This window comes from Alligator mississippiensis, chromosome 12 (assembly GCF_030867095.1).
Source record: "Alligator mississippiensis isolate rAllMis1 chromosome 12, rAllMis1, whole genome shotgun sequence".
In the NCBI taxonomy this organism is placed as follows: Eukaryota; Metazoa; Chordata; order Crocodylia; family Alligatoridae; genus Alligator; species Alligator mississippiensis.
Genome location: NC_081835.1, coordinates 52,980,095 through 53,004,830, shown reverse-complemented (window position 1 = coordinate 53,004,830; position 24,736 = coordinate 52,980,095). Strand labels below are relative to the sequence as shown.

The 24,736-nt window shown below is 50.3% G+C and overlaps 1 protein-coding gene across 6 annotated transcripts in view; it reads left to right on the top strand.

Annotated features, from left to right (window-relative positions):
- Window positions 1-24,736, top strand: part of AKNA (AT-hook transcription factor) — a 58,330-nt gene that overhangs the window by 8,610 nt on the left and 24,984 nt on the right. For 3 of the 6 annotated variants that reach the window (XM_059715553.1, XM_019475842.2, XM_059715554.1), the window contains 3 exons: window positions 16,158-16,659; window positions 18,694-19,946; window positions 20,811-20,885. In XM_059715553.1, the coding sequence (XP_059571536.1) occupies window positions 16,332-16,659; window positions 18,694-19,946; window positions 20,811-20,885 (1,656 nt within the window). In that variant the 5' untranslated portion in view covers window positions 16,158-16,331. Of the gene's footprint in view, window positions 1-6,299; window positions 6,516-16,157; window positions 16,660-18,693; window positions 19,947-20,810; window positions 20,886-24,736 lie in introns of those variants that run through there. The other 3 variants (XM_014608217.3, XM_014608215.3, XM_059715555.1) reach the window with 2 other exon arrangements.

Below are 24,736 nucleotides of genomic sequence, written 5' to 3'. Positions count from 1 at the left end.
CAGTTCCATTTTTTCAAGCTTTTCTCTGCAATCGTGAGGGCTACAAGCTCACTTGGAAAACTAGAGCCGAGTTGCTTTCGCAAAGGTGCTAATTCTGGGAGCCGAGGCTTTCCAAACACCAAATATTATCAGCCTTAAATCGCATCATGAAAGCAAGCAACTCCTTTTGGCACTTAGCTGTTGCAGCATTGTGCTAGCAAATGAGAGCTGACAAGCAAACCTGACGAGAAACCAGTGAAACTTGCCTCACCGTAGGTGATGTGCAAAACCTAACGGGGATGTTGAAAAGCAAATGAAGGGCGAGATCTTAAGCTCTCCCAAATCAGTCTAGTACTTTGGAAGGTACACCAGTTTACATCTAGTAAGAATGAGACCGTAGGCCTTCTCCTCTTTGAATTAGCAGCACCTAGAAGCCTCAGCTGTCTTACACTAGACTAAACCAGTGATTGCCAGGGCATCCTTTTAAGAGTGCTGTGCAATTTTAGCAGTCTTACAAGATAAATCCAGAGATTTCAAATAGGAATTCAGAGTGTCAAAACCATTCTGACCTGTCGGGATCTTTCTCAGTTCTTTGTGACAGAAAAATTGCTCTGTTATTTTTCTGTAGTCAGAAAAACTAGTGAAAGCCGAGAGCTGGCATTTTCCAAAGGGCACCTTGAGCCTGATGAGGTTGAGCGCCAATAAACAACAATGATGAAGCCTGCCACAAAAGAGTTCTCGCATGCTCTCTCTCAGATGTTAGTCCCAATACCAGTAGGATTTTTTTTTTTTTAAAAGACCTCTTAACTTTTGTACAATTAGACACTTAAACAAATCCAGGATTTATATCCTGCCTAATTCCCTGTTATTTCCTTTCATTTCTTCATTGAAATCCTGCTCTTGTCCAGAACGTGGACAAAATGGTTTCATAGTCTTGCATCCTGAGTGCTCTGCAATGGTTACTCCTAAGAGTTCTGTATTTAATGCTCTTGTTTCCTTTCATTGTTTAGATTTGATATCAGGTGGCTTTCTTTGGCTTCTGTTGTGCTGTGGGACTTGATTATGATGGTGCCAGATTTGTGCTGGCTCCACTTACTGTAGAGGAAGGTGGAATTTGTGTATGGCTGTGGTACAGTGCAGTATACAGGTGATGCTTTTAAGTCAAGAGAAAGTCAGAATTTAGGTCAGGTTTATCTTGCATGATCACAAAGAACTTGCATCTGTTTTGTTCTGCAGTTTGTACAGCGCCTAGCACTGCAGTCCTAATGCATGTCTGGGACCCCAGGTCAGCGTTTCTCAACCTTTTTACACTCAAGACACCCCCTTGGAAAATGCTAGTTCTAAATTTTCACTCAATTTTTTGACTATGGAAAAATAAGAGCAATTTTTCTGTTGCAAAGAACTCAGAAATAACATGACAGGTCAGAAGATATTTAATGCTATGGATTCCTACTTGAAATCTTTGGTTTATCCTGTGAATTTTGTCCACACACCTAATAGTGCTAACATTGTGTAGCACCCTGGGGCACCCTTGAAAGGATCTTAAGGCACCCCACAGTGCCAGGGCACCCGGGTTGAGAATCACTGCCCTAAGTGCTGTGACAACACAAATTATTATTATTGGGAACTCAGAACAACGCTCTCTTGTGCTCTGCAGAGCAAATGCTCGGGGAATTTTTCAGCTGCAGTGTTGGATGAGGCATGCTGTACTCACGACTGTAGGAAGTGGACATAACTTGCATGTGGTAGCGTTTGCATTTGCTAAAACCTCTCTTTAAAATATAAAGACCCATAATGAGTCCCAATGCCAGATTTACACACAAGCACCACTGTTAGGTTGCCAAAGTGTCTCATCATGTATTCCTTGCATTTCTAAGCATTATGCAGTAGTTCCTTCTGCAGAGATTAGGTCCTCCAGCTATGCATTATCTGACCCCTTCCAAAAGCTCTTTCCTCTGACATTCAACTAAGTAGCTCCCTTTGACCTGTTTCTAGGTTCCTGTCACCGTTTCACACAGTGTTATGGACCTGATCTAAAGGCAACTGAAGTGGGCAAGAGGCTTGTCATTGACTTCAAAGGACTGTGGATCAGGCTTTTTCCTCCGGTTTTGGCTGTGGCGCTCTGCTTACCTTAATTGGGAGTGTTCCCAAGGCCTGTCCCAGGTCCCATGATGTAAAAGGATATTGTCCATATGCTGCAAAGAGTGAAGGCTAGAATTGAGCTAGTTGCATCCTGCGGACATGTCTGGCTCACAGGGATCGTTCCACTAGGTATAAAAGATGTACATAAAGAACCGGGATGAAAATGGGTTATACAACCACTTTCCCTTGGGAGTACTGTCTATTTAGGCCAGTGATTCTCAGGCAGGATGCCGCAGCTGTTAGGTGTGTAAACGTGATCCACAAGATAAACCCAGAGATTTCAAATAAGAATCCATAGCATTAAACACATTTGGTCCTGTCATGGCCTTTCTAAGTTCTTTGCAACAAAAAAAGCTGCTCTATTATTTCTGTGTAGTCAGAAAAAACCAAGACAAAACTAAGAGCGCGCATTTCCCACGGGGAGCCTTGAGTCTCATAAGGTGTGCCTTAAATCTGATGAGGATGAGGAGCACCTTGCAAGAAGGAATCCTCCCTGATATGCAGGTGACCTTGTGGCTGCCTATAAATTCATCCATCGCAGAAGGGAATTGGTGAGGCTCTACTCATCAAGGCGCCCCTGGGGGTTACAAGAAATAATGGCCACAAGCTAGCAGAGAGCAGATTTAGACTGGACATTAGGAAGAACTTCTTCACAGTTCGAGTGGCCAAGGTCTGGAACAGGTTCCCAAGGAAGGTGGTGCTCTCCCCTACCCTGGGGGTCTTCAAGAGGAGGTTAGATAGGCATCTAGCTGGGGTCATCTGAACCCAGCACACTTGCCTGCCTATGCAGGGGGTCGGACTCGATGGTCTATTGAGGTCCCTTCCAGCCCTAACATCTATGAATCTATGCACAAGAAAGAGCAACTCACAAAGACTCGTATGGACCCAGAGGGACAGACTTCCATGTTCAGCTTCCTCTGTACAAAAATGAAGTTTATTTCCTACCTATGAGGACTTTTTTACCATTTTTAATTTGCCCTGAGCCTGATGAAAGGCATGTGAGCCCGAAAGCTTGCCGAAAAAGATACCTTTTATTAGACCAACTAAGAAATCACAAAAACAATTATCATCTCTGAACCAATAGTTCTAGAGTTTTGCATTTCTTTGAGTCTAAAAAGGTTCAGAAAAAGGGTCTCAGTGATTATCTTACACTGCCCCTGATACAGCAGCATCCAAGCTCCTTTCAGTCTCCCTTAACACCCCTGAGAAGTAGAGCAGGGCTTTTATATCCCCATTTTGCCATTGAAAGCTGAGGCCAGACCATTTGCCCTTGAATCTGTGATTGAGCAGGGAATCAACCCCAGGTCACTGGCTAGTACTTTAGCCATTGGGCCAGCCTTCCCCTATTCATGCAGCTACATGGCTTACAGTTGGGAGGAGGGCATGTGCCGAGGTTGCACAGATCCATGCATAAAAGGTTGGAAGCCTTGGTTCCCTTCCTTAGTGTTTTAGGATGGAGTCCAGCAGCTCTCGCCCAGTCGTGGCTGCAGCTGATCCAAGCACATTCCCATCCATGCCAAGGTTTCAATAACAGCACAGGGCTGGCAAGCATTGTCCTCCTCATGTCACTAATTACACAGGACCAGGCTGGGTTAATAACCCTTTACTGAATCTGCCAGGTCATGACACTCTGTCGGCATGGTAATCACAGTGCCACCGTTCATGGTAGTGATCATAAATCCTCTCTTCTTTTGGTTTTATCTTATGTGTAATCACTGAGTGCTTTCTACTACCTGTGTGGCTTGGGCCACATGGTGTCCTGCCTCTATCTGCTGGGGGCTCCGCATTGCTCTTGAATGCAAATATTCTTTCCAGGAGCAGGGAGCTTCACAGGTCCAGCTTGGATCATTGCCAAAGAGCCTGGCTGCTTCTCTGAACCCTGTAAGAGCTCTTCAGATCTCTAGGGAGCACAGAGCAAGACTTCAGGGCTCAGGGGACCAGGGTGGATGAGGTTTTAGATGCTCCCTGCAGCCAATCAGATCAGAAATACAGTGAATCAGCCTTTCCCTATCTCGTGGCAGTTCAGTTGTTCTGAATGAAGGTCTGGATTGGCTTTTATTTTACTCAAACAAGTCTGCCTGTAACTAATTCTTTCCTTTATTCCCCTCCTCCCCCAGCTCCTGGACTACACTCTCACTTTTCTCCCCCTCTTACAAGGCCTTTTTCCTCTTCCTGCAAAGTCATTATAAAGATAGTGGGGCACATAGTACAGTATGCTGATGCTGTGTTCATCGGCAGTCAGTGCTTATTCTAAAGAAAACAGCTTGTCTCGTTCCCATCTTTGTTCTGCTCTCGAGCACCCTCTAACAGCTCTTGCCCCCTCACGTCTTGCTGGCAAAGACTGGTACCAGTAGGGCTGAAATGGTGCTGCATGAGCCGGATCACTGCTAGGTCAGAAATAATCTGTCTTACCTACGGTGGGGGCCGATGGGGAAATGCGCTGTGTCCCACTGCCAGGCCCTGAAACCATCCAGCTTACAAGCCTGCGTATTTGTTTTAGAGTGGCATCTCGAGGCCTCAACCCAGGTCAGGGCCCTCCGGCACTAGGCGCTGTATAAATGAATACTGAGAGGAAGATCTGCTGCCAGGAGCTTTCAGTGCAAACAGAAAATAGGCAAAGGGATAAAAAGCACAGAAAAGGAAAGGGGAGTGCCCAAAGTGTCAGAGCAGGTCATTGGGAGAGCCAGGAATGGATGCCAGATCCCCTGAGGACCACTCCAGTGCTCTATCCACTAGGCAACATGTTCCCCCTAAACAGGGCTTTTATCTCCTAAAAATAGCCCATTTAGGATGATACCATGTACAGTAGCAGTCTGCCAAGAGGCTGCCTGTGCATTGTCCCACCTGATGGAAAGTATCCTGTTGCCAAGTCCAGGAGATTTTGCAAATAAAGTAAACGTCCTGGAAACCCTACGAGTGTTATTGGAATTTCTTTTCTTCTGAGGCTGAATCCAGGTTGGAAACTTCTTTTTAACCAGACTGCCTCTGGGCTAGCTCTAGGCCCTCCCTTGTTTGGGGCTTGCTGTTTGTTATCATGTCTTGCACACACAACTGGCCGATGGAGTGAGATTCTTGTAAACACAGATCATCTGCCTGTCACGCCACATGATGTACAATACCACATAGAACAACTTAGGGACGTGGCTTTGTGGTTAAGCCATTGGACTAGGAGTCACGAGACTTGGCGCCCGTTCCTGCCTCTGCCCAGACTAGCTGTGAACTTGGACTTCGTATTTCTGTTCCTCAGTTCCCCATCAGTGAAATGGGATCAGTGATGCTTCCCCACTTGAGGGTGCTGGGAGGCCAGATCCACGCATGCTTGTGATACAGCAGTACTGTGGGTTATAGACATGAACTCTTGAAAAAAAATGCAGGCCCATAGCCAAGGTGTCAACAAAGGGAATTGTACAAGGACCCTTATGAAAAGGATGTCCCAACAATGTGGAAAACCTAGAAGTTTAGCTCATCGCCGCTGTTTTGTAAAGGGCAGATTATTCCCAAGGCAGGTTGCTGGTGATCAGATCTTGTTGCCAACTGACAACTGTTCAGTCAGCAGCCCAGGTGACAAAAGTTCCTGGCTCTCCAGCTAGCTCTTATTAGACGGCAATCTCCCGCAGGCCAGTGGGTTAGGTAGGGTGGCCTATGATTTCTTAGCATCCATCTCTCTCCCCAAGGTGTCCCCTAGCCCTCTCCTAGTTCATTTTCTCACCAGATGCCCCTCCTCAGAGGTAGGCAGGTGGGTATATCTGTATAGCATCCACAGAGATGCCAGGAACTGAACAGACTGTGGGATATTGCCTCTGGGAAGGACACATGGCGTGAGCAATTTGAGGAAGTGTATTGTGCTTCTGCCTGTGCGGTCTTTCCTCTGCAGTCAGTGGCTTCCGGGGATGAGGATCAGTATTAACTATCTAGAGAGTGTAGATATGTTGAAAAGCTGCTTCTAAAAGAGACCCTGATGGGGATTATAGGGGATTATGAATAAAGGAGGTGGTGATGCTTGCAGAGCTCTGACCCAGGGCTTGCCCCAGTTCTCAGGGCTGTACAGGGTTAAAAAGTTAGGCCTGCATGTGCGCACAATGAAAACTTGTAGGAAATCTGCCTAAGCACTTCCTGCTTGTATCTGAGAAAGCGAGCGGGGGGCGGAGATGGGGTGGGGGGGGAAGAGATGTAGTCGTCAGCCAGGCTCCTTCGCCTGTGACAGCACGGGCTGGAGGCCGGCCAGGCAGCCGAGAGATGGAGGGCGAGAGGCAAAAAGAGTTTCAGAAAGAAGTGATCTGAGCTCCCCCTGGGCTGGGCAAAGCCAGGGAGCCAAGCTGTGCTCACGGTGGTAGAGAGGAGCCCCTGCAACAGCAGAGGGAGGCGGAAAAGGACGTGAGGAAGTAAGCCAACAAGTAAGTGGGTCCGGCTGTCGCTCCGCGGGACTGGGGATGTCTGGGCTTGCGGGGAGGGGGGAACATCTGTGCTCTCTGGATATTGGCTGCCTGGAGAGGTTGAATATTTCTTTGCTTGGTTTCCAACCTCCCGGCAGTGGAATTTATAGAGGACTAGCAAGCCAGCAGAGCCTAGATGCCAGCGGGGATATGGGGTGTATCCCAGTGAGTCCTTCCCTGAACGGGGAGCAAGGGAAACCCACGCATCAAAGCGTCTCTGGGCATTTGTAGTCTCTGGGCTCCTGTGACTAGTACCCCCCCGCTTAAGGAAGCATCTCATTCCACTGCCCGTCATAAGCGGTGACTTGCTTCACTGGGAATTGAGCGTGTCTAAGATCACCTGGTATCTCTGGCGCAAGATGGTCAGTGGCCGTGCCTACCCCAGAGTGGCTGCTGCTTTTCGGCCTCTTACTGCTTCCTTGGACATTTGCTACAGGGGACTTTTGTGAAGCGAGAGGCTCTGGGTTGCAGTGCTGGGGTGGCAACAGCTTTGTTTACAGCCGTTACCTAGTTGAGGGAGAAATGAGTCATGTGGACCCGAGCGTCAGAGCTCTGGATCGTGGTTCAGACTCTCCCCAAGCTTTTGCTGAGGCTAGCGTTTGACCCAGGAGGGTGTCAGCTGTGATGTGTGGGGAGTATTTTGACCCTGAGGATTGGTTACAGCCTCTCTCTGCCAAAGAGAAGGATTACCGATGTGGATGTCTTTGCCAAAGTGCTGCACAGCCCCAAACAATCGAAATCAGGGGACCTGTTGTAGCTCAGCACCTTTGCAAATCCAGTCATTAACACTCCCGTTACCTGAGCAGTGCCTCTGCCAACAGCCACTAGGGCAGAGGAAATTAATTATTGGGCCTTTTTTTCTAGGATCAATTCAGAAACAAGCAGTAGTCCTGGCCATGGGAATTGCCACTCCCATAGTGCTGAATATTTCTGCTGTTAGCATCTGTCTTCAGGGATTCGGAGAGGAAGGCAGAGTCCTCCTGGGAGGCTGCCTGCCCCTGGCAGGTGTAGGGAACTGGGGTTTGGCCAGGTTTGCACCATGTAGAAATGTTTAGCATCTCAGAGTGAGCTTTGTGCTGTGTGCTTTTCTTGGTTTGGGGAAAGAAAATGTTCCTCTTTCTTATTTTGGGCTGTCGTGCCCCAAGGTGGAGCGTTGCTCAGTGCTGAGAGCTCCTTGCTCTTGCACTGCTCTCCTTTCCCGCGCTAGAGCCTGGAGATGAGCATAGTTTCAAACTGCTTGGGGAGCTGAACACGTTGGGGGAAGCAACGTCCAAAAGGACACATAGAGCCCCTTGCTTGGGTTGTACAGCTTTTGCAGCTGTTGCCTGAGAGAACCCAAACAGCCCACTTATGCTTTTAGGCCTGTTCTCTGATTGTCGTGAATATTATAACCCTGAACTCAGCAGGGGTTGTCATGGGTTAGGATGCTGCTCAGTGTAATAACACTGAGAGAAGTGGGCTGCCAGCAATCACCTGATCTGAACTGAAAGGCCTCTGAGTTTCTTCCTAGTGATCATAGTGGTAGAGACACATCCCCTTGTCCAATATAGGCAGAGCACTCCATATTTGCTCCCTGTGAGGTTTCCTTCACCCATCTTTGAACATCGAGTATTGGCACCTGCCAAACAGAAAACTAGCCTGGCAGGCAGTTGTTCTCATGGGCATGGGGATGTCATGCTCCCAGGATCCTCTGAAGCTGGCACTTCTTTTAAGGCAACACTCCTTCCCCAGCAGCACCCATGCAGCCAGATGTCTCCAAGAAGATATCCTGTCTCCTCTGATCTGGTCTTGCAATAAAGAGAATTGAGTTGTACTGCTTCCACTGCCCACCAGCTAAACCAGAGTTTATACACAGCCTAACAATGGGGTGCCTCAGGGGCACTCAGTACTAGCGTTATCTGAATACCAAATAAGCTGAATGCAAGCAACCTAGGGCTTGTGAGAAGCCTAGCTTTGTACCCTGGAGCTTGTGAGCTGTCTGGCAATAGCCTTGCACGCAGCACATTGTGGGACCCTAACATAGTAAACCTGGTGAGAGTGCCTCTGTGTTAAAGGGAAATGTTTGGGTTAAAATGCACAGTTTAAGTGGCAAGCCTGGCCAGGGGGAGGGATGTTCTAATTATAAGCACCAGGGAAAGAACAAGCTACTTTATTTAGTTATAAATAAATCTAAATGAATGAAGCTTGGCCGTGTCCTTGTAAGCCTGGATTTCCACTCTCTCAGGCCACAGAGCGCTGAGGAGTTGGACACCCTGCTTTTGAGAGTGGTAGAAAAGTGTGTATTGATGCCCAGGAGTGTACAGAGGAGGTTGTTATCTCCAGAGTGATAAAGTTCTGCCTAACAGCAGCAGGAATTGTGGTCTGAGTATTACCCAGGTTGTAGGGATACAGTGAATAGTCAACAGCAGGTTGTTTGGCGGTGGCAGGCAGCTAGATTTGAATGGACTACGGGTGGAGAAGCTGTGTGTGACAGGAAGGTGAGCACTAAGGGAGGAAAAGATGGGCAACTTGGATGTGATCTATGCTTCTCTTCCTACTCTTGTTCCCCTATTTGTAGACATGTATGCGGCTTTGACCCGCACAATGCCAGCCAAGGCACAAGCCTTCAAAAGTGACCACTGACTTGGGTTCCCAAAGCCTTGGGCTTGATGCTGGGAGGAACTGAGCATCTGCTGCTCCACCAGGCATCAGAGGGACCTCTGGGTGCTTAGTGCTTCTGAGGGTCGGGTCCTGGCCTCAAGTTGGCAACCGAGATGGGGAATCACATTTGAAAATTTGGGCCTGTGTTCCACATGAGAAGGAAGTCACCCAGAACACGGGTGCTGCTTCTGCCTGCCCGCTGTAGGCACTGCCCTCTGGCATTATCCGATGAGCTATTTCCTCTCCCAGCAGAGATCATAACCCATCCCTGTGGCAGCATCAGGGACTGCTTATATGGAAGATGAATGTCAAGCAAGTATTAAATACATTTTAGTGGCATTCTCATATGCCACTGAAGGTTGAAATAAAGAGGGGAATTAGTCCCATGTGGCCTATCAGCTCTGCATGATGGCAGTCTGAAAATATCTGTAAAGTTAAGTGGGGAGGGTGGTTGAGGAAAGTCCTAGGAAGAAGCTGTCCAGTGACACAGACAGAGGGGCTTGCCTTAGACATGGTGCTGTTTCCTATATTCCAGCAAAGCTCCTTGTTCAGTGTTAGAAGAAAGTGACTTTCCCTGTGATTCTTTACCCAGCCCACACTGCAGTGCATGGAGCAGTGTGGATAACTCTGTACCCAATGACACTCCTGCCTCTCTGGTCACCAGGTGGTAGAGAGCCTCATAAGAGTGGCACACTGTGAAAGCCCCCCCATGGCTTTCACCAGCTTGCTTGGTAGCAGTCCCAGCCATGAAGCCAGTCTAAGCATTTATACCGGAGACCTCGGCACTAGCATCCAGGTATCTAGCAGGCTATGCTGAGTCTCTTGACAGGGCAGTGTCTGTGAGAAGCTGGCACCATTTCCTCCCCTCCTTTTCAACAGAGTTTGGGCTGTTTTAACAGGCGAGCAGCCAGTTAGCTCCAAGCTGCAGCCAGAGGCACCAGGGAGCTGCAGCTCAGGCTCTCTGAGTGGCTGCCCCTGGTTTTAGCTTGAGGTTGCTGTGGTTACAGCAGGCCCAGCGCTGGTGCTGAGGTTGCTGTTCTGGGGCCTGCTTGATTGCTGCCAGGATAGATGGGTATGTGTTTGGAAGGGGCACAGTCCCTGGAGACAGTAGGTGAGTTCAGTGGGGAAGGAGAGGGTGCAGGAGAGCAATGCAGTAGGTAAATCTGAACTCCCCCATTCCCTGTTCCCCCCTGGATCTTTCCCTCAGTCTGTGCTTGTTGTTCCTGGCCTGGTGCCCAGGGAAAAGGATCAGAGAGGTATTTGCACTGCCCTTTGGGGTCCTGAAAGAACAGGCGTTTTGGCAGCACAGGAAAATTCTTGTAGTCTGATTATTTTTTTGCCCTCTGAGCAGGTTTCCGTCATGCTGGTGCTCAGCTCCTGGTAGACAGAGCAGGGCAATGGGGCTGTAGCAAGGGGAGCATGGCCCTTGCAGTAACCCTTCCTGGAAACCCTTCCTATAATGCAGGACCTGTCAGTGGGGAAAAGAGGCTTTTGCTAAGGATGGGTGGAACTGAAGTAACTGTCTACCAAGTCATGTTGAGAAGCAGCTGATGGCATGCGGGCATGGGGGGGTCTAGGGTCATGCAGGAGAAGTCTGTAGGGACCTATGTTTAGCAGGGAAGTCAGTGTACCCAGAAAGGTGAGACTGTGGATTTGTGAGCTCACTGGGGCAGGAGCTTTGTTCATTTTGCTTGTGTGGCACCCAATATGACATGACCTGGGGTCCTATAATGTGACTGCAGCACAAATCAGCCAAGACTTTACCAAGCAATTGCTGCTGGCCCACATGAGCTGTCACAAAGGGTCCTGTTTTTTGAGAGGGTGGATGATTGACACTATCTGTAAATCAAACCCCTTGAAGACATCTCCAGCTGGGCTCCCATAATTGCTAGTGGCCGTGAAAACCTCGGCCATAATAAATAGTAAGAAGGCACTGGCTTGAGGAGCAGGGAGGGAAAGTTCTTAAGTCTGGCCCTTGGGTCATCAGTGGAATGAGTCTGCTGGATCTGTGCCATTTTCTCTCCCATGCAGTTTTACTGGGCGTATACGCAGACACATCTCTAGACAGTTACCGGGCTCTGAACTTGGCCTGGTTGTTCTCTTCTTCTTCCTCCTCCTCTCAGTTTTCATCCTGCCCCCTCCTTTGGCTCAGCCTTCCCTGAATAAACTCTGGCTGACAGCTTCTTGCCTGGCTGGGCTTTCTCAACTGGCGCGGCCTCTAAGTGATTGGGAAGGGTGGACAGCCCTCAGGCAGCTCTGTGCACACTGGGAACAGAGTCTGGGAGCTCTCCATCCTGAGAGAAAGCCCCTCTGCCCACCTGACCCACCCCTCCCTGTACCTACCCAGCAGTGGGCTGTAGTAGTCAGCAGTAGACATAATGCCCTCATTTATGGGCACCACCTCCATTCGCAGCTGCCTTGTGGCAAACCCAGCCTGACCTGGCATCTGCTTTGTGGTGGGTGCATCCTGCCTGATGGGTAGAGAGGGTCCTTTTATTTGCTCCTTTATCTCCTATTTGGTTATGGAGTGGCTGGCAGGTGGCACACGCGGTCTTCTCTGGAGTGAGTTATCCCTTTGCACCCTTGCCTTGTATCCCCAACTCTAGACCCAAGAGTTGCCTTGGATTTGCCTGTAATGTCATGCAACAATCCTAAACTGCAGCTTCTCTGCGGCTTCAGGGAGAGCTCAGAGCCCAGTGAATCCAAATGTAGGAGCAAATGGGTTGAAAGGCCACTGCTGAAAACTGAGTGTTTCCTTTTCTATATTCACTGGGTAAATTGAGTCTTAATGGAAGGAAAGGGGGTGTAGAAAAGACCTTTTGAAATAATGTGAAGGGGGGGGGTGTGTGTGTGCGCGTGCGTGTGTGTGTGTGTGTGCGCACAAATGCAAGCCTTCTACCAGGCAGTAGCATGCAGTTGCGATACAGGACTTCTCAGCTGCATGTCATAGCCTCTACACTGCTAACAGATAATGGTGGTTCTCCAATAGCCCAAGGGGCAACACCATCTGTTTTTGGGATCAGGGGATGCCAGTACAATCCTGCACATCAACATGAAGTTTTAGGGCCCCATGAAGTACATTGGGAGCAGCAGTGAAGCCCCAGGTGCTTGTGGATTAGTTCCAGTTCTTTCCTGGGGAGAAGGCAAGGTGTGAGTGCAGGGGAGTGGCTGTGAGGAGTCGCAGCAATCCACTGCCTGGCTCTGCATTTAGAGAGCTGGTTGCATGGAACAGTCTGCTGGGAAGTGTCTCTGATCCTGGCTGCCAGATGGGAGGAAGTGGTCGTGGGAGGCAGATCTAGCCTGGGAATGAGATCTGAAGGCATCGGGGCCAGTGCTGGGCATGTTATGGCCTTAACATTCATGTGGCTGGCAAGCTGTGCTTTCCAGCATGCCAGGGGTTAACAATGGGGCCCCAAAAACGCAGAAGGAGAGCGAGGGGTGGATTCGTTTTGTTGTCTCCTTTTATGGTTTTGAGGGAGGATTTGGCTGAGGCCCAGCTGTAATGAGCTGCATGTTCTCAGCTCAGGAGCAGCTGGTTAGCCACACTGTTCAGGCCTCCCTGCCTGGTGGGGTAGAGGGAGCGGTCACTGTGTGCTGCTTCTGAAAAGCAAAAGTGAATGCAGTGTTGCACGCCAGTCCCTTTCTGATGCATGGATCAGGTCTCCAGCCATTCAGGCTTTCCCCAGCCCTTGCTGGGTACCAGCCCATGCAACAGCCCTGCTAGGGGAAGAGGACAGTTGTGCCACCATGGTCTGTTCAGCCCCTGTTCCATGAGACACTTGGGTTGGTGGATCTTAGCTGAGCCCCAGCATCTCATTTGACACATGCTGTCAAACAGCACTTCTCATTTAACAGCTGTCAGCCACTGCTGCCTAGAACCAGAGTCAAGCCAGCGATCTGGGCCTGAAGAGGTTGTCATCCTCTTGATGCCCTTGTTCTCTGGCACTCCCACCACAAGGATGGTGGGGAGTAGGTTTCATCAGTCCTTCTGCGTGGGGCCTGAGCCATTGCTTCACGCTGGAGTTAGGGGAACTCAACACCTCTGAAAATCTGACTCCTTATTTGCCAGTACAGAAACCTGGCTGGTAAGCTGCTTTCATGTGGCACATAGCAGGCAAAAGTCCTGGGCTGGAGCTCTCTGTGCCCCTTACTGTAGAAGGAAAGGTCCCCTTGCATAGGTGGGCAGGCATCCAGAGAATGGCAAGTGAGGTTCAAGAGGCAATGCTCAGTTGTTTGGGGGCAAGCATGTGATTGGAGATGCCAGGTTTTCCCTCTGCAGGTTGTGTTGATATCCCCGGAGTCAGGGCTGGACGTGTCACTATACCATGCATCCATCCCTGATACCACAGGACAGCATTTTGCAATGCCCTGTCAAGTCCACCAAAGGGCAGGATGAGTATTAGGGATTCAGGCACCCGACTGACAAGTAAAGGTGCTGATTTTACACGTATTCAGTCGCCTCCTGGCTCTGCAGGACCCAGCTTCCTAAAGGGTCGAGCGGACCAATATCTGATGTTGCTAGGGGCACCATTCAGTGCAGAGACAAAAAGAGAGCGCCCAGCTGCTGCTTTGACCTGAGTCCATTTCCCTGTCGTCCCCTTTTGCTCTCCAGTCCTTCACTGCTGGCTGGTGGGTTCTTGGAGATTTTGCCCAATTCAGCATCGTTTGGGAGTGAACAGCAGCCAGCTTGGGGAGCAAAAGAGGGGAGTTGGCAGCCTATGCAAAAAGATGAGCATAGATCTGCTGCCTGTGGTCCCCTGTGCCCTCAGTCAGGAGCCATGCACTGAGTCTTCATGCTAGATCTGTCTGCCCGTAAGACCTGAGAGTGCATTAAGTGGACTAGGACTGGAACAGAGGGAGCTTAGTGTTGGAGTAACAATAGCCCCAGGCACTACAGCTCCCCGCAGTTTATAGCTGTGGCAGGCCCGTTCCTAGGTGGTGGCATAGCGGGTTCTTGTTGCAGAGGAGTGCCCTTGCCTGGGGCAGCGGTTAGTACTGCATCACTAGCTTTGGAGTGAGGAGGAGGAAGAGAGAGATGGAGAATAGGGTTATTAGTGTGCATGGGGGTGGGGTAGGGGAGGCTGGCAGGAGGGGGCTGAAAGCGAATGGTGGAGATAAACAACAGGCTTCAGCTGCTTAAGAGCTTCTGCAGGCTGTTGAAAGGCCTGGAGCAACTGCCCTTCACACAATGGAGCAAAACAATGGAGCCTGGCTGCTAATGGGGCCCCCTCAACCACACAGCAGAGCTACAGCCCCTGCGGTCCTGGCCTCTCCAGAGATGTGACCCCAACCCTAATGGCACAGAGGGAAACCTAGCAGAGAGGGAGCTGTGCGGGGACCTGCCGGCTCAGAGGGAATGGGATCGGGTAGCAAGTGGAGACCGGTGTTGTTCTGCTCTGTGGATCAGAAGAGCTGTGGGTACCTCAGGGTGAGGTCCCCACTCCCACAGTGCCAGCCAGTGCCCCCATAGAGCAGGTCTCCCCCTGCAGAGGGGGAGGGATTGGAGGAGAATATGCTCCCATGCAGCCCCACAACCCTGCCCTGCTCTCTGCAGGAGCCTCCTGTTGGGAACAGCTGGGTTTACCGCCACCCTTCCCTGGTGATCCCAGAGCGTGCTCTCAAGTGCCCATTCAGCCGCTGTTCACTTCTCACGGTGATGTAACGGCTTAAACAGTGGAGCCTGTGTCTCCAGCTGCCAGAAGGGGGGACAGAAGAGGGAGGGCACAGGGGGCTGGTCTTTGTCCTGAACAGACTCTGCGGTAAGCACATTGCCACATCATCAGCTGCTGCTACTGTAGTCTCCCTAGCACTCTGTCCGGCTGATTGACGCTGTGTGTCTCTCTCTCATGTTTGCCCAGGGATGAGCGGGGAGCAGTCCTAACTCTCGCTCTGGGGATGCCTGGCATGAGATGTCTCTTCACTCCATCTGTTTGGTCAGAGCTGCAGATTTGCTGGCTGGGTTGTGGGTGGCTTGCAAGGACCAGCCTCTTTTGGCCTGCCCAGGTGCAGAGTGCTTACTTGCTGAAGGGCTGGGGTGATGGCCCCATGGTTATTACCAGACTCATGCTCAGGGATGGGAGGTGGCAGACACTTTTCTCCAGGATGTCAGGTGTGCATGGCTTTCGGGCAGGCATGTCGAGAAGAATTGGGTTGCAGCATAGCATCCCTTCATGCCTGGTTATAGAGCAGATGTGACCCTGCCCGTGAGACCAGGCTTCAAAGAGGCGCAAGGGAGGATGATATCATGAAGTGGGTGTTCAAAGGAAGGGGCAAGAGGGGAGGGAGTCTCTGAAGAGCAGCAGCTCACTCGAGAACTGTGCCAAGGAGACGAAGACCCTTGGCACTTGTTAAGGATGGAGCCCTGCTAGTGATGTTGAGCTGCTGTGTACAGGGCCTGTTTCACACGGCGGCCTGTTTGGGCCTCTCGAGACCATGCCACAAAGGAGCTTTTTGCCACGACCTAAACTGCTTCCACCTGCACTGCCACTGCCTGTGGGATGCTTGGTACCAAGCAGCTCAGCATCGCAAGGAAAGGGAAGGATTCCACCCTTTCCTCAGTTCCCCAGGGGGCATTACCATGGTCTTAACTGTTATTGAGGCCAATGGGATGTCACTGTGTAAAGGCAGGACTGCATCTATGTCATGGCACCTTAGGAGAGGTAGCATGATGTTGTGATGATATCACGACAGGGATAGCAGCCCCATCCTGCATGTCAGATCCCCCTTAGAGAGAGGTTGCTGCCACTGCTCCCGTGCTCCTCTCTGGAGGGAAGGAGCAATCCATGAGGTGACTCGAATTCCCTCGGAGCTGGGGATATGGAGAGTGGGCAGGGAAGCTGACATCTCTCTGTCAGGAGACAGGGGAGGATGGGGAAGGGGCTGGGGGTGCTCTGAATGCAGCCCACTGTGCCCTTGCTGGCTTCTGTTACATTTCTTCCTATCCCTCTCTCCTCTTCGCTGCAGGCAGGATGCTGAAGTGCTGATCAGAGTAGCAATGTGACCTACATTCGCAAGGAACCAAAGCCGCCCCCAGCCAACCAGCCTTTCACAGCACCTGTACCATGAAACGACACAAGTGAAGCCCCCCTCTCCACACTTCCCACGCTGCCTTGCACCGTTCACTGCTGGCAGCAGGACATGGCCAGCTCAGTGTCATGGGTGCACTGGGCAGAATCAGACCTTAGCCATGACTCTGGGCAGCCCTGGGAAGAGGAGGTGGAGGAGGAATTTGGGGGACACATGGATGAGAATGGACTTGTGGTTACCACCAGCCAGTGGGACACATCCCCCTCCCAGAGCCGTGCAGAACTGGAGTTCCTGGGAGATGTCAGAATTACTGAGGAGCCAGCTTCCCTCCCAGGTCACTCAGCACAGAGGGAAAGGAGATTTGATGTCGGTGACTTGCAGGACTTTGAGTTGGGAGCATCCAGAGAAGATGTGGACAGTGCTGCGAGCCCATCCCCTGGTGAGTCAGCTTTCCTTTCTGTCCATTTTTCCCTCTCGTAATCTCCATGTAACATGCCTATAGCAGCCAGAAGTGACTGCAGTAGGGAAAGCAAGTAATTGCCGGGACTTTGGGAGGTATCTACAGGTTCAATTCATCACGTGGGACCCAGCTGTCGACATGGTATAAATCCTAGTGAGATCTCAAAGAGCTTAGGTGTATGGAGTCAGCATTAAAATGCAGGTGTCTCTCTGGAGTGGGACATAGCACATGTTATATATGCACAGCTCAGTGGTTCAGGACGGGAAGTGAGAAGTCACCCTGCCTCCAGCTGAAACCACAGGAAGCAGGGCAGATGGCAAGTACTTGAGCTGGCACTTGGCCAGTGCATATGTGCTAGCAGTGTTCTTCCACCTACAAAAAAGTGCTGAGGATATTTAATGATCATGAGAAATAAAGAACTAAAGTCTTAGTCTCCAGAAAAAGTAGGCAGTGTTCCAGCATGACAGCGCCATAGGGGGAAGGGGAAAGCACCATCTCTTGAATTTCCAGTAGCAGTTCTTGCAGGGCCTTGGCACTTTCCTAGGAGGTCCTGGATCCCTGCCAGAGATGCTCTGTCTCCAGGCTACCAGAGGCTTTCTGTTGGGAAGTGCCAGCTCTGAGGAACATCACTCCAGCAGATTTGCCTCTAAACGTGTGTGCTGCATGAGAGGAGAGTGACAGCTGTGCAAGACACTGTACAGCAAATCTCTCTGTGCATCTGAAACCTGCGGTACACTCTTTTCCATGGTCACAATATAGGGGCAGCCCACACACCAGTGCCTAGGTGGTTTGGGACCATAAACTGGGACTTAGGCTCCAGAATCACTTAGGCATATCCAGAAAAGTTATTCTGAACACCTCTACCGTTATCTGTGAGTGCTCAGGTTAAGATAATTAAAAGAAAAAAATAATGTCAATGCTGTATGATTTAGGGTTAGATTTTGGTGTCCAAATGCTGTTGAAATAAATATACCTAACCCCATTGAATGCCTTTAAAAATCTGTCTCTTAATATCCTGGAGGGAATAGTGGGCATCACAGTTTTTACTGATGGTAAGAAATCTCAGATAATCTAAATTATGGAAAATTTTGTGAGGAACTGTGGAGGGAGATAACAAAATGAAGTACCTGGGCAGCACAATGACGAGTTATATTTCAGTGCTGATGAGGGCAAGGTAATGCTGCTAGGGTCCTTTTAGGTAGGTAGGATGCAGTGAAGAGTTTAGAGTTAGTTGCAATACCTTGTGTGTAAGATCCAAATGATTTGCAGACATCACAAGGGAGATATCTGCTCAGTGGTGGTCAGAAAAGCCAAGAAGATATTAGTCTGGACTGAATAGGAATAATTTTTGCAAATGCGTTTGAGCTCTTCAATGAGAGGGTGCACTCTAAATAAATTCACATTATATATTAATGATATGCTGTTTTCTGGAAGATGGTTCCCTTATCTTCTGTGATGACCATAACAGGTCTATACAAATCCCAAAGCAGGGACAATAAAAATAAATGGAGGCACTGAATGTCCTCTGCTTCCTCTGAAGTCAATAAGAGGTTGAAGTGTGCATCATTTTTTAGTAACTGGCTAGACAAGACAAAAACAATGTATCTCCATCTTAATGTTAATTTGAGATCTGCTGCCTCTACCAAGAACCATATCACTTAGGCACAGCCTGTTTTTGGCTCCTCATTGAAGGGGGTTGGGAAGCTGTGGGTACTTCCATGGTGATGCCCTACATTTTCTTGTTTGGGGTGCACATAGTTCTAGCTTACTAAAAGCCACTGATCTACCAGATGCTGGTAATGCCCAGTAAGCCACCTGCCTTAGGGCTTAATTCTACGACACAATGAGCATATCCAACTCCCCCAGCACCACTGGAGTGAAAGGTCCCATCAGGAGGCACTTGGCATTAAGAGAACCTAAATGCCCCATGGTTTGGGGGTGGATCTCAGAATCCATAGAAACAAGGCAACTGTCAAGTGTTTGGTGATGTCTGCACTGCTGTTTGTTTTCCAGATGATGGAGAGGAACTAGAGCATGATGGGAAGCTGGAGGACCCCAAATCCCCAACATTCTGGTGTCCACGGAGAGACAAGCAACTGGACATGACTGAAGATGATGAGGATCAAGATAGTGTGGAGGAAGCAGAAAGGCAAGGGGATGACTGGGAGGCAGGGAGCGAGGGGGAAGCCTACCCAGAGCTCTCCTTTGAGGTCCAGTATGGCTCTGAGTACAGCATCAGCCCTGATGCCACAAGGGATGCCCAGGCTCCATATGAGGACTGCAGCAAATCCATTAGCTTCACCACTGATGGCGGGGATGAGGTTTCGGAGCACTCGGACATCAGCCCTTCCCCCTATGGTGCCCCTCCAGAGCATTTCTACAGGCCAGCCCGAAGAGCTATAGGAGATGACTTTGACAGCCTCAGTCAGCTTGGAGAGAGCCTGGAGTTCCCTGCAGAAACTGAGCTGTCCTCAGCCTCGGGCAGACACCCAGAGAGCCCTGAGCTGAGCCCAGTAGCCAATGCCACCCCCTGGAGCCTGACTGGGAACCTCCTGCGCCACGTGTCTATGGATGACCTTCAGAACGCCCCAAGCATCGATGCAGAGACCTTCCCCGAATCCTCCTATGCTGAGAGAGTAGAGGATCCTCCCAGAACTGTTGCCAAGACAACCTCTGTTGATAGAATCAGGGCATCCCACCACCATCCCGGATCTTCAGCTAAGGGCTCCAAGAGGCCCATGGGTGCATTTAGGGTGGCAGGGAGTCCCCCTCCCCTGCGAAGGGTCAGCAGCCAGCCCCAGGACAGGGCTCGGAAGCTGAAGAAGACCATCTCAGCACTCCCATCCAAGTTCAGCAGGCAGTCCAGGTCCCTGAGCCCTCGGGGAGAGGCCACCGGGAAGAAGGAGAAGCGCTGCAACTCGCCCAAAGCAACCCCTTCCCGGCCATCCCCAGCAACAGCTGAAAGCTCGCGGTATGGCCGAGGCCAGCTCAACTACCCACTACCGGATCTCTCCAAGGTGGAGCCACGGGTGAAGTTCCCAAAGGATGACCAGAGCTACCGTCCTCCCCGGAGCAGGACTCAGCCCATGAGGGTCAGGGGCTCTGGGAGCCCTGTGATCTTCAAGTCCCCTGCAGAGATCGTCCGGGAGGTATTGCTGAGCAGTGGGGAAGGCTCCCCGCAGAAGTGCCCTATCCCTTCCACCGCCAGGATCCCCGAGGAGTTCAAGTCCCCCAAGCAAGCCACTGAGCTGGTGCAGCAGCTGCAGGTAACTGCCATCTTTCACAGGCCAGAGAAACTGCTAGGACAGTGACTAGGACACTGTAAGTGAGAGTGAAATGGCTGCACATGACCAGGGCCTCTCCGTCTGGGCTGGAGTTTAGGGATGTATTTTCAAATGCTTTAGCTGTTAAGGTGAAGTGATAGGCGAGCCACATTGCTCTCCTTGGCCATGTCCACATGAGCATGGACACTTGGTTTCCCAGGGACAACTAGCAGCAGCGGATATCCAGGGGTCAACCCCCCCCCCCCCGCACTGCTGCTTGCAGTGCAGAAAACAGCTGAATGTGCAGTATGTGCCACTGCAGATGTGTCTGTGGTGCCACATAGCACACGGCCACGCTCATCTGAACATGGCCTATACATCAAACTCTGGTGGATGACCTCACTGCAGCCTTGTCCTGCAGGAAAGGGAGAAGGGAGGAGCAGTGAAAAGGGAGGGAACCCATATTGGAGCCTTCACCTATAACAGATGCAGAGATGGTACCAAAAGGGAGTATGCCATAGGGCAAGTCATCACTTTGGTTACTAATAGCAGACCAGTAAAATAAACCAGTAGGAAACCTGATTCATGTAGTTCTTCAAGTGAGGTATAGCATGTGGGGGAATTAATTTTTGAAGAATTGTTTTATTTTGTGAACTAAGTTCTAAAGTCCCTGTTGTCTGAAGCCCTAGATACACATATACACATTCATACTACAGGTCCGTGCGGGCACTTATGTTTTTGAATGAGCCTGGCACCATTATTATCTATTCCTTCCTTTGCTTACTCCCCACCACCTTTACATTTATGGTAGTACCTGGACTATCCCCTGTGTAATGCTGACAAATGCTTTCCTGGCTCTCCTTCCAGGAGGACTACCACAAGCTGCTGACAAAGTATGCAGAGGCTGAAAACACCATTGACCAACTGCGGCTAGGAGCGAAGGTACAATGGCCGGGGCCTGGGGAAACACCAGCGGGCCAGAGGTTCACGTCACATACAAAGATGTTGGGCTTATCTGTCCAGGCCTGTTGGAGATGTCTCCTGTTGGGCTGATAGCCTGTCTTGGGAGAGCTAGAATAAAGAAATTAAGACAGGGAAGTATCATTATTCCCATTTTAGAACTGGAGAAAATGAAGCACAAAGGAGTGAAGCAACTGCTCAGTGTTACACAGATAAAAACAGGAATCAAACGTAGGCCTCCTGGCTCCCTGTCCAGTGGTCTCTTCGCTGACCCATGCTGCCTACAGCTAAAACTAGCACTAGAACTACCCTTTCCCCATGGTATTTTGGCAGTTCTCCTTCCAGCCAGCACTGCAAAGTGCAGAGGCAGCCTGGAAATTGAAGAATAAACTTCCAAACATTTTAGAGCTTCTGAAACTCCAGAGCCTTTTTCATTCCTTGGCTTCTAGCCCGTGCTGAACATTGGGGTTTAGTTTTAGTTCATCTGACGAGGTGTGTACTAGTGAAAGCAGAGACTGGGGCACTTGGAGCAGGCTAGGAGCATTGCATGCTGGGACCTGTCATCCTCCATGAGTTCAGCAGGGTGGTGTCCATCTGTGCGGATAAAGTTGTGAGGCTTGTGCCATGCTGCCATCCTGGTCCTCAGGGGGTCAGAGCTTGGGTTCAGAATCTGGCCCCTTCAGCCCGTTGTCTGCAAAGGGGCCTCTCACTCTGGTGTGAATGGATTCACTCCACCATCTCAGCTAACGCAATGGCCCACTTCCATCCCAGCAGCCACACGTCTCCTTAGTCTGGGCCTCTCCCTCGCGCACACACACTTGTTGAAGGGGCAGGGTAAGCTGGTCCTTCAGAACATGGTTCCCCTCTGAGAGTTTGGTCCCTGCCTCCCTCCCCAAGCTTTTCATTAACATCACTCTTCTCACCCTGTCTCTGGCTTCCTTCCTCTTTCAGGGAGCTGCAGGGCTGCGGTTTACTGAGCATGGTGCTGGGGGACAGAAGTTAAAATCTGTTGCAACGTCACATTGCAAAGCTGCTTGCGCTGTCTCACCTCCCCCTTCACTTCCCTTCCCGTCTGAGCTGTGTAAAACAAGGCCTTGCTCTCGTCCAGCAAAAAAAGCAGCATTTGCATGGAAGCCAGGTGCAAATGTCAGAATATGCCTATGACCCTTTGTGTATATTTTTAATGCATTTCCTCCTTTTGCATTTGTGCCTCTGGAATGTTTGCTTGCTGCCAATATTCTAGGAAATGGGGGGAGAGAGGAGGGAGAAGGGTAGGGCTAGGATTCAGAGTGATTTAGAAAAAATTGGAGGATTGAGCCAAAAGAAATGTCATGCAGTTCAGCAAGGACAAGTGCAAAGTCCTGCACTTAGGATGGAACAATCCCATGCATCAGGACAGGCTGGGGGCTGACGGCAGCAGCTTTGCAGAAAAGGACCTGGAAGTTACTGTGGACAAATAAACTGAATATGAACCAGCAGTGTGCCCTTGTTGCCAAAAAGGCTACCAGCTTACTGGGCCGCATTAGTAGGTGTGTTGCCAGCAGGTCAAGGGAAGTGATTATCCCCCTCTATTGTGCACTGCTGAGGCCACATCTGGAGTACTATGTTCAGTTTTGGGCCCCCCACTACAGAAAGGATGTGAAGATATTGGAGACAGTGCAGCGGAGGGCAACAAAAATGGTGAGGGGGCTAAGGGACATGACTTGTTAGGAAAGACTGCAGGGACCGGGCTTATTTGGTCTAGAGAAGATAAGACTGAAAGGGGATTTAATAGCAGCTTTCAACTACCTGAAGCGGGGTTCAAAAGAGGATGGAGCTGGACTGTTCTCAGATGAGAGAACAAGGAGCAATGGTCTCAAATTGTAGCAAGGAAAATTTAGGTTAGATATTAGGAAGAATATTCTCACTAGGAGGGTGGTGAAGCACTGGAACAGGTTACCCGGAGAGGTGGTGGAAGCTCCATCCATGGAGGTTTTCAAAACCCAGCTAGACAAAGCTTTGGCTGGGATGATGTAGTTGGGAATGGTCCTTTGAGTAGGGGGTTGGGCTAGATAACATCCTGAGGTCCCTTTTCCAATCCTAACTTTCTATGATTCTATAAAATCCCATTTTGAATACCCTGACAGAGAAAGGATAGCTGAAACTGTGCCCCTCAGGTAGTCATTTTACCCAGGCCTATAGCTCCTGGTTTAACAGCAGCTGTTGGGTATGTGCTTTGTGTGGATGCACTGAGTCCTGCCAGGGATGCTCTCACCTGCTGCCTGTCATTGTTTCCTCACTGGGGCAAAAGCATGATTCCCCCAAGTAATACACCTTGCTCTCCTGCTTTTGGTTAAGCCGGTGCTGTGCTGCAGCATAGCTTTGCCCTCTCGCTATAAGGTACATAGATCACTCTCCTCACCATAGCAGGTTGTATTCTTCCACGCTTTCAGCAGACAGGGCTGTTCTCCCCACTGTGGAAGGGGGCCGAGGCATAGAGACCAACATGGCTCTTGAGCCACTGCAAGGTGCCATGGCACATTTGAAGTTCACTGGGACTTGCCCAAGGCTATTGAGGGAGTCTGTGGCAGAGAATGGGACAGACCCTGCATCTTGTGAGAGTCATGCTAGTGTCCTAACCACTGGGCCATCCTGCCTGCCTCCATTCTAGGCTCCATCAAATAACAATTTCCAAGCAACCTTATCCTAGCTTTAGGACCATGCTTGCCCTTTATCTTCCCGTATAGTGCTGTCCGGGCTATGATCCCACTGTACCGTGTGCTGGTTTAGAGAGTGTGTCACTGGTGAAGACATAATACCCGTCTGCAAGTGCAGCCTGGAGGAGGGCACCCCAGCAGCGGCAGAGCAAGTGCATGAGAATAGCTTGTCAGAAGACAGGGAAGCGACCAGTTGGGCTTGGGGCAATGGAGATGCTGTCTGGGGGTTGCATTCAGAGATGGAGGGCATCTGTCTGTGTACGGGACTTGGCAGTGAGCTCCAGAAGCAAATCCTGTCCTTCTTCCTTCCCTCCTTCTGCGCCTGGATGCCTCTGCAGGGCCCTGTCTGCTGTACTCCCCTCCCCAGGGCTCCTGAGCTGTCACCTCAGATCTTCTTGGTTTCCACAGCATATCTCAGTCTGGCACCATGGAGCACTGTGACAAGGGTGACATGTCTTGGCACAACACTCCATGGACCAGGTGGAGGGGTAGAGCATACAGCCATCGGGCTTGGGCAGGCACCATGGTTTTGCACACTGGCTTCTTTGGCTCAGGAGCTTTTTGCACACAGGTTCCTTTGGGTCCTGGCTGGTCCCTGGGGGACAGGGGCTCATTCAGCTCAAGGGCCCCAGGCTGATCTGGGGGGTCAAGAGCCACACCCCTAATCAGCTGTTCGTCTGTGGCTCCCCTATACCAAGCTCAGCTTAAGAGTCTCTGGGATCCCCTGGAGCATTTGTGCTTCTATAGCCATGGGTTTGGCAGCCCTGTCTCATTGCTGTGTTGGGAGGGAAAGACCAGGTATGGGGCCAGATCTCTTGGTTTGAGAAAATCCATTCACCTTTCCCTCTTAAAGGTATGGTGCAGCAGCCTCCCATGGAAATCAATTGGAGCTACCAGCCCTCTGTGCTTCAGCTGAATCAGGTGATTCACTCAAGTTCACAGCAAGTCAGAGCTGGGAAAGAACCCAAGAATCCTGACTCCCAATCTCCTGTGCTAACTTTTTAAAATAATTCTCACTCAGTATTGCAAAGATGTCCCAAGCTTTGGTATGATTGATGAATGAAGCTAATTACAAGGAGAACACTTCATTTATTTTGCCAGAATTCTACATGTGCTCGGCACGACCCATCCTTACCT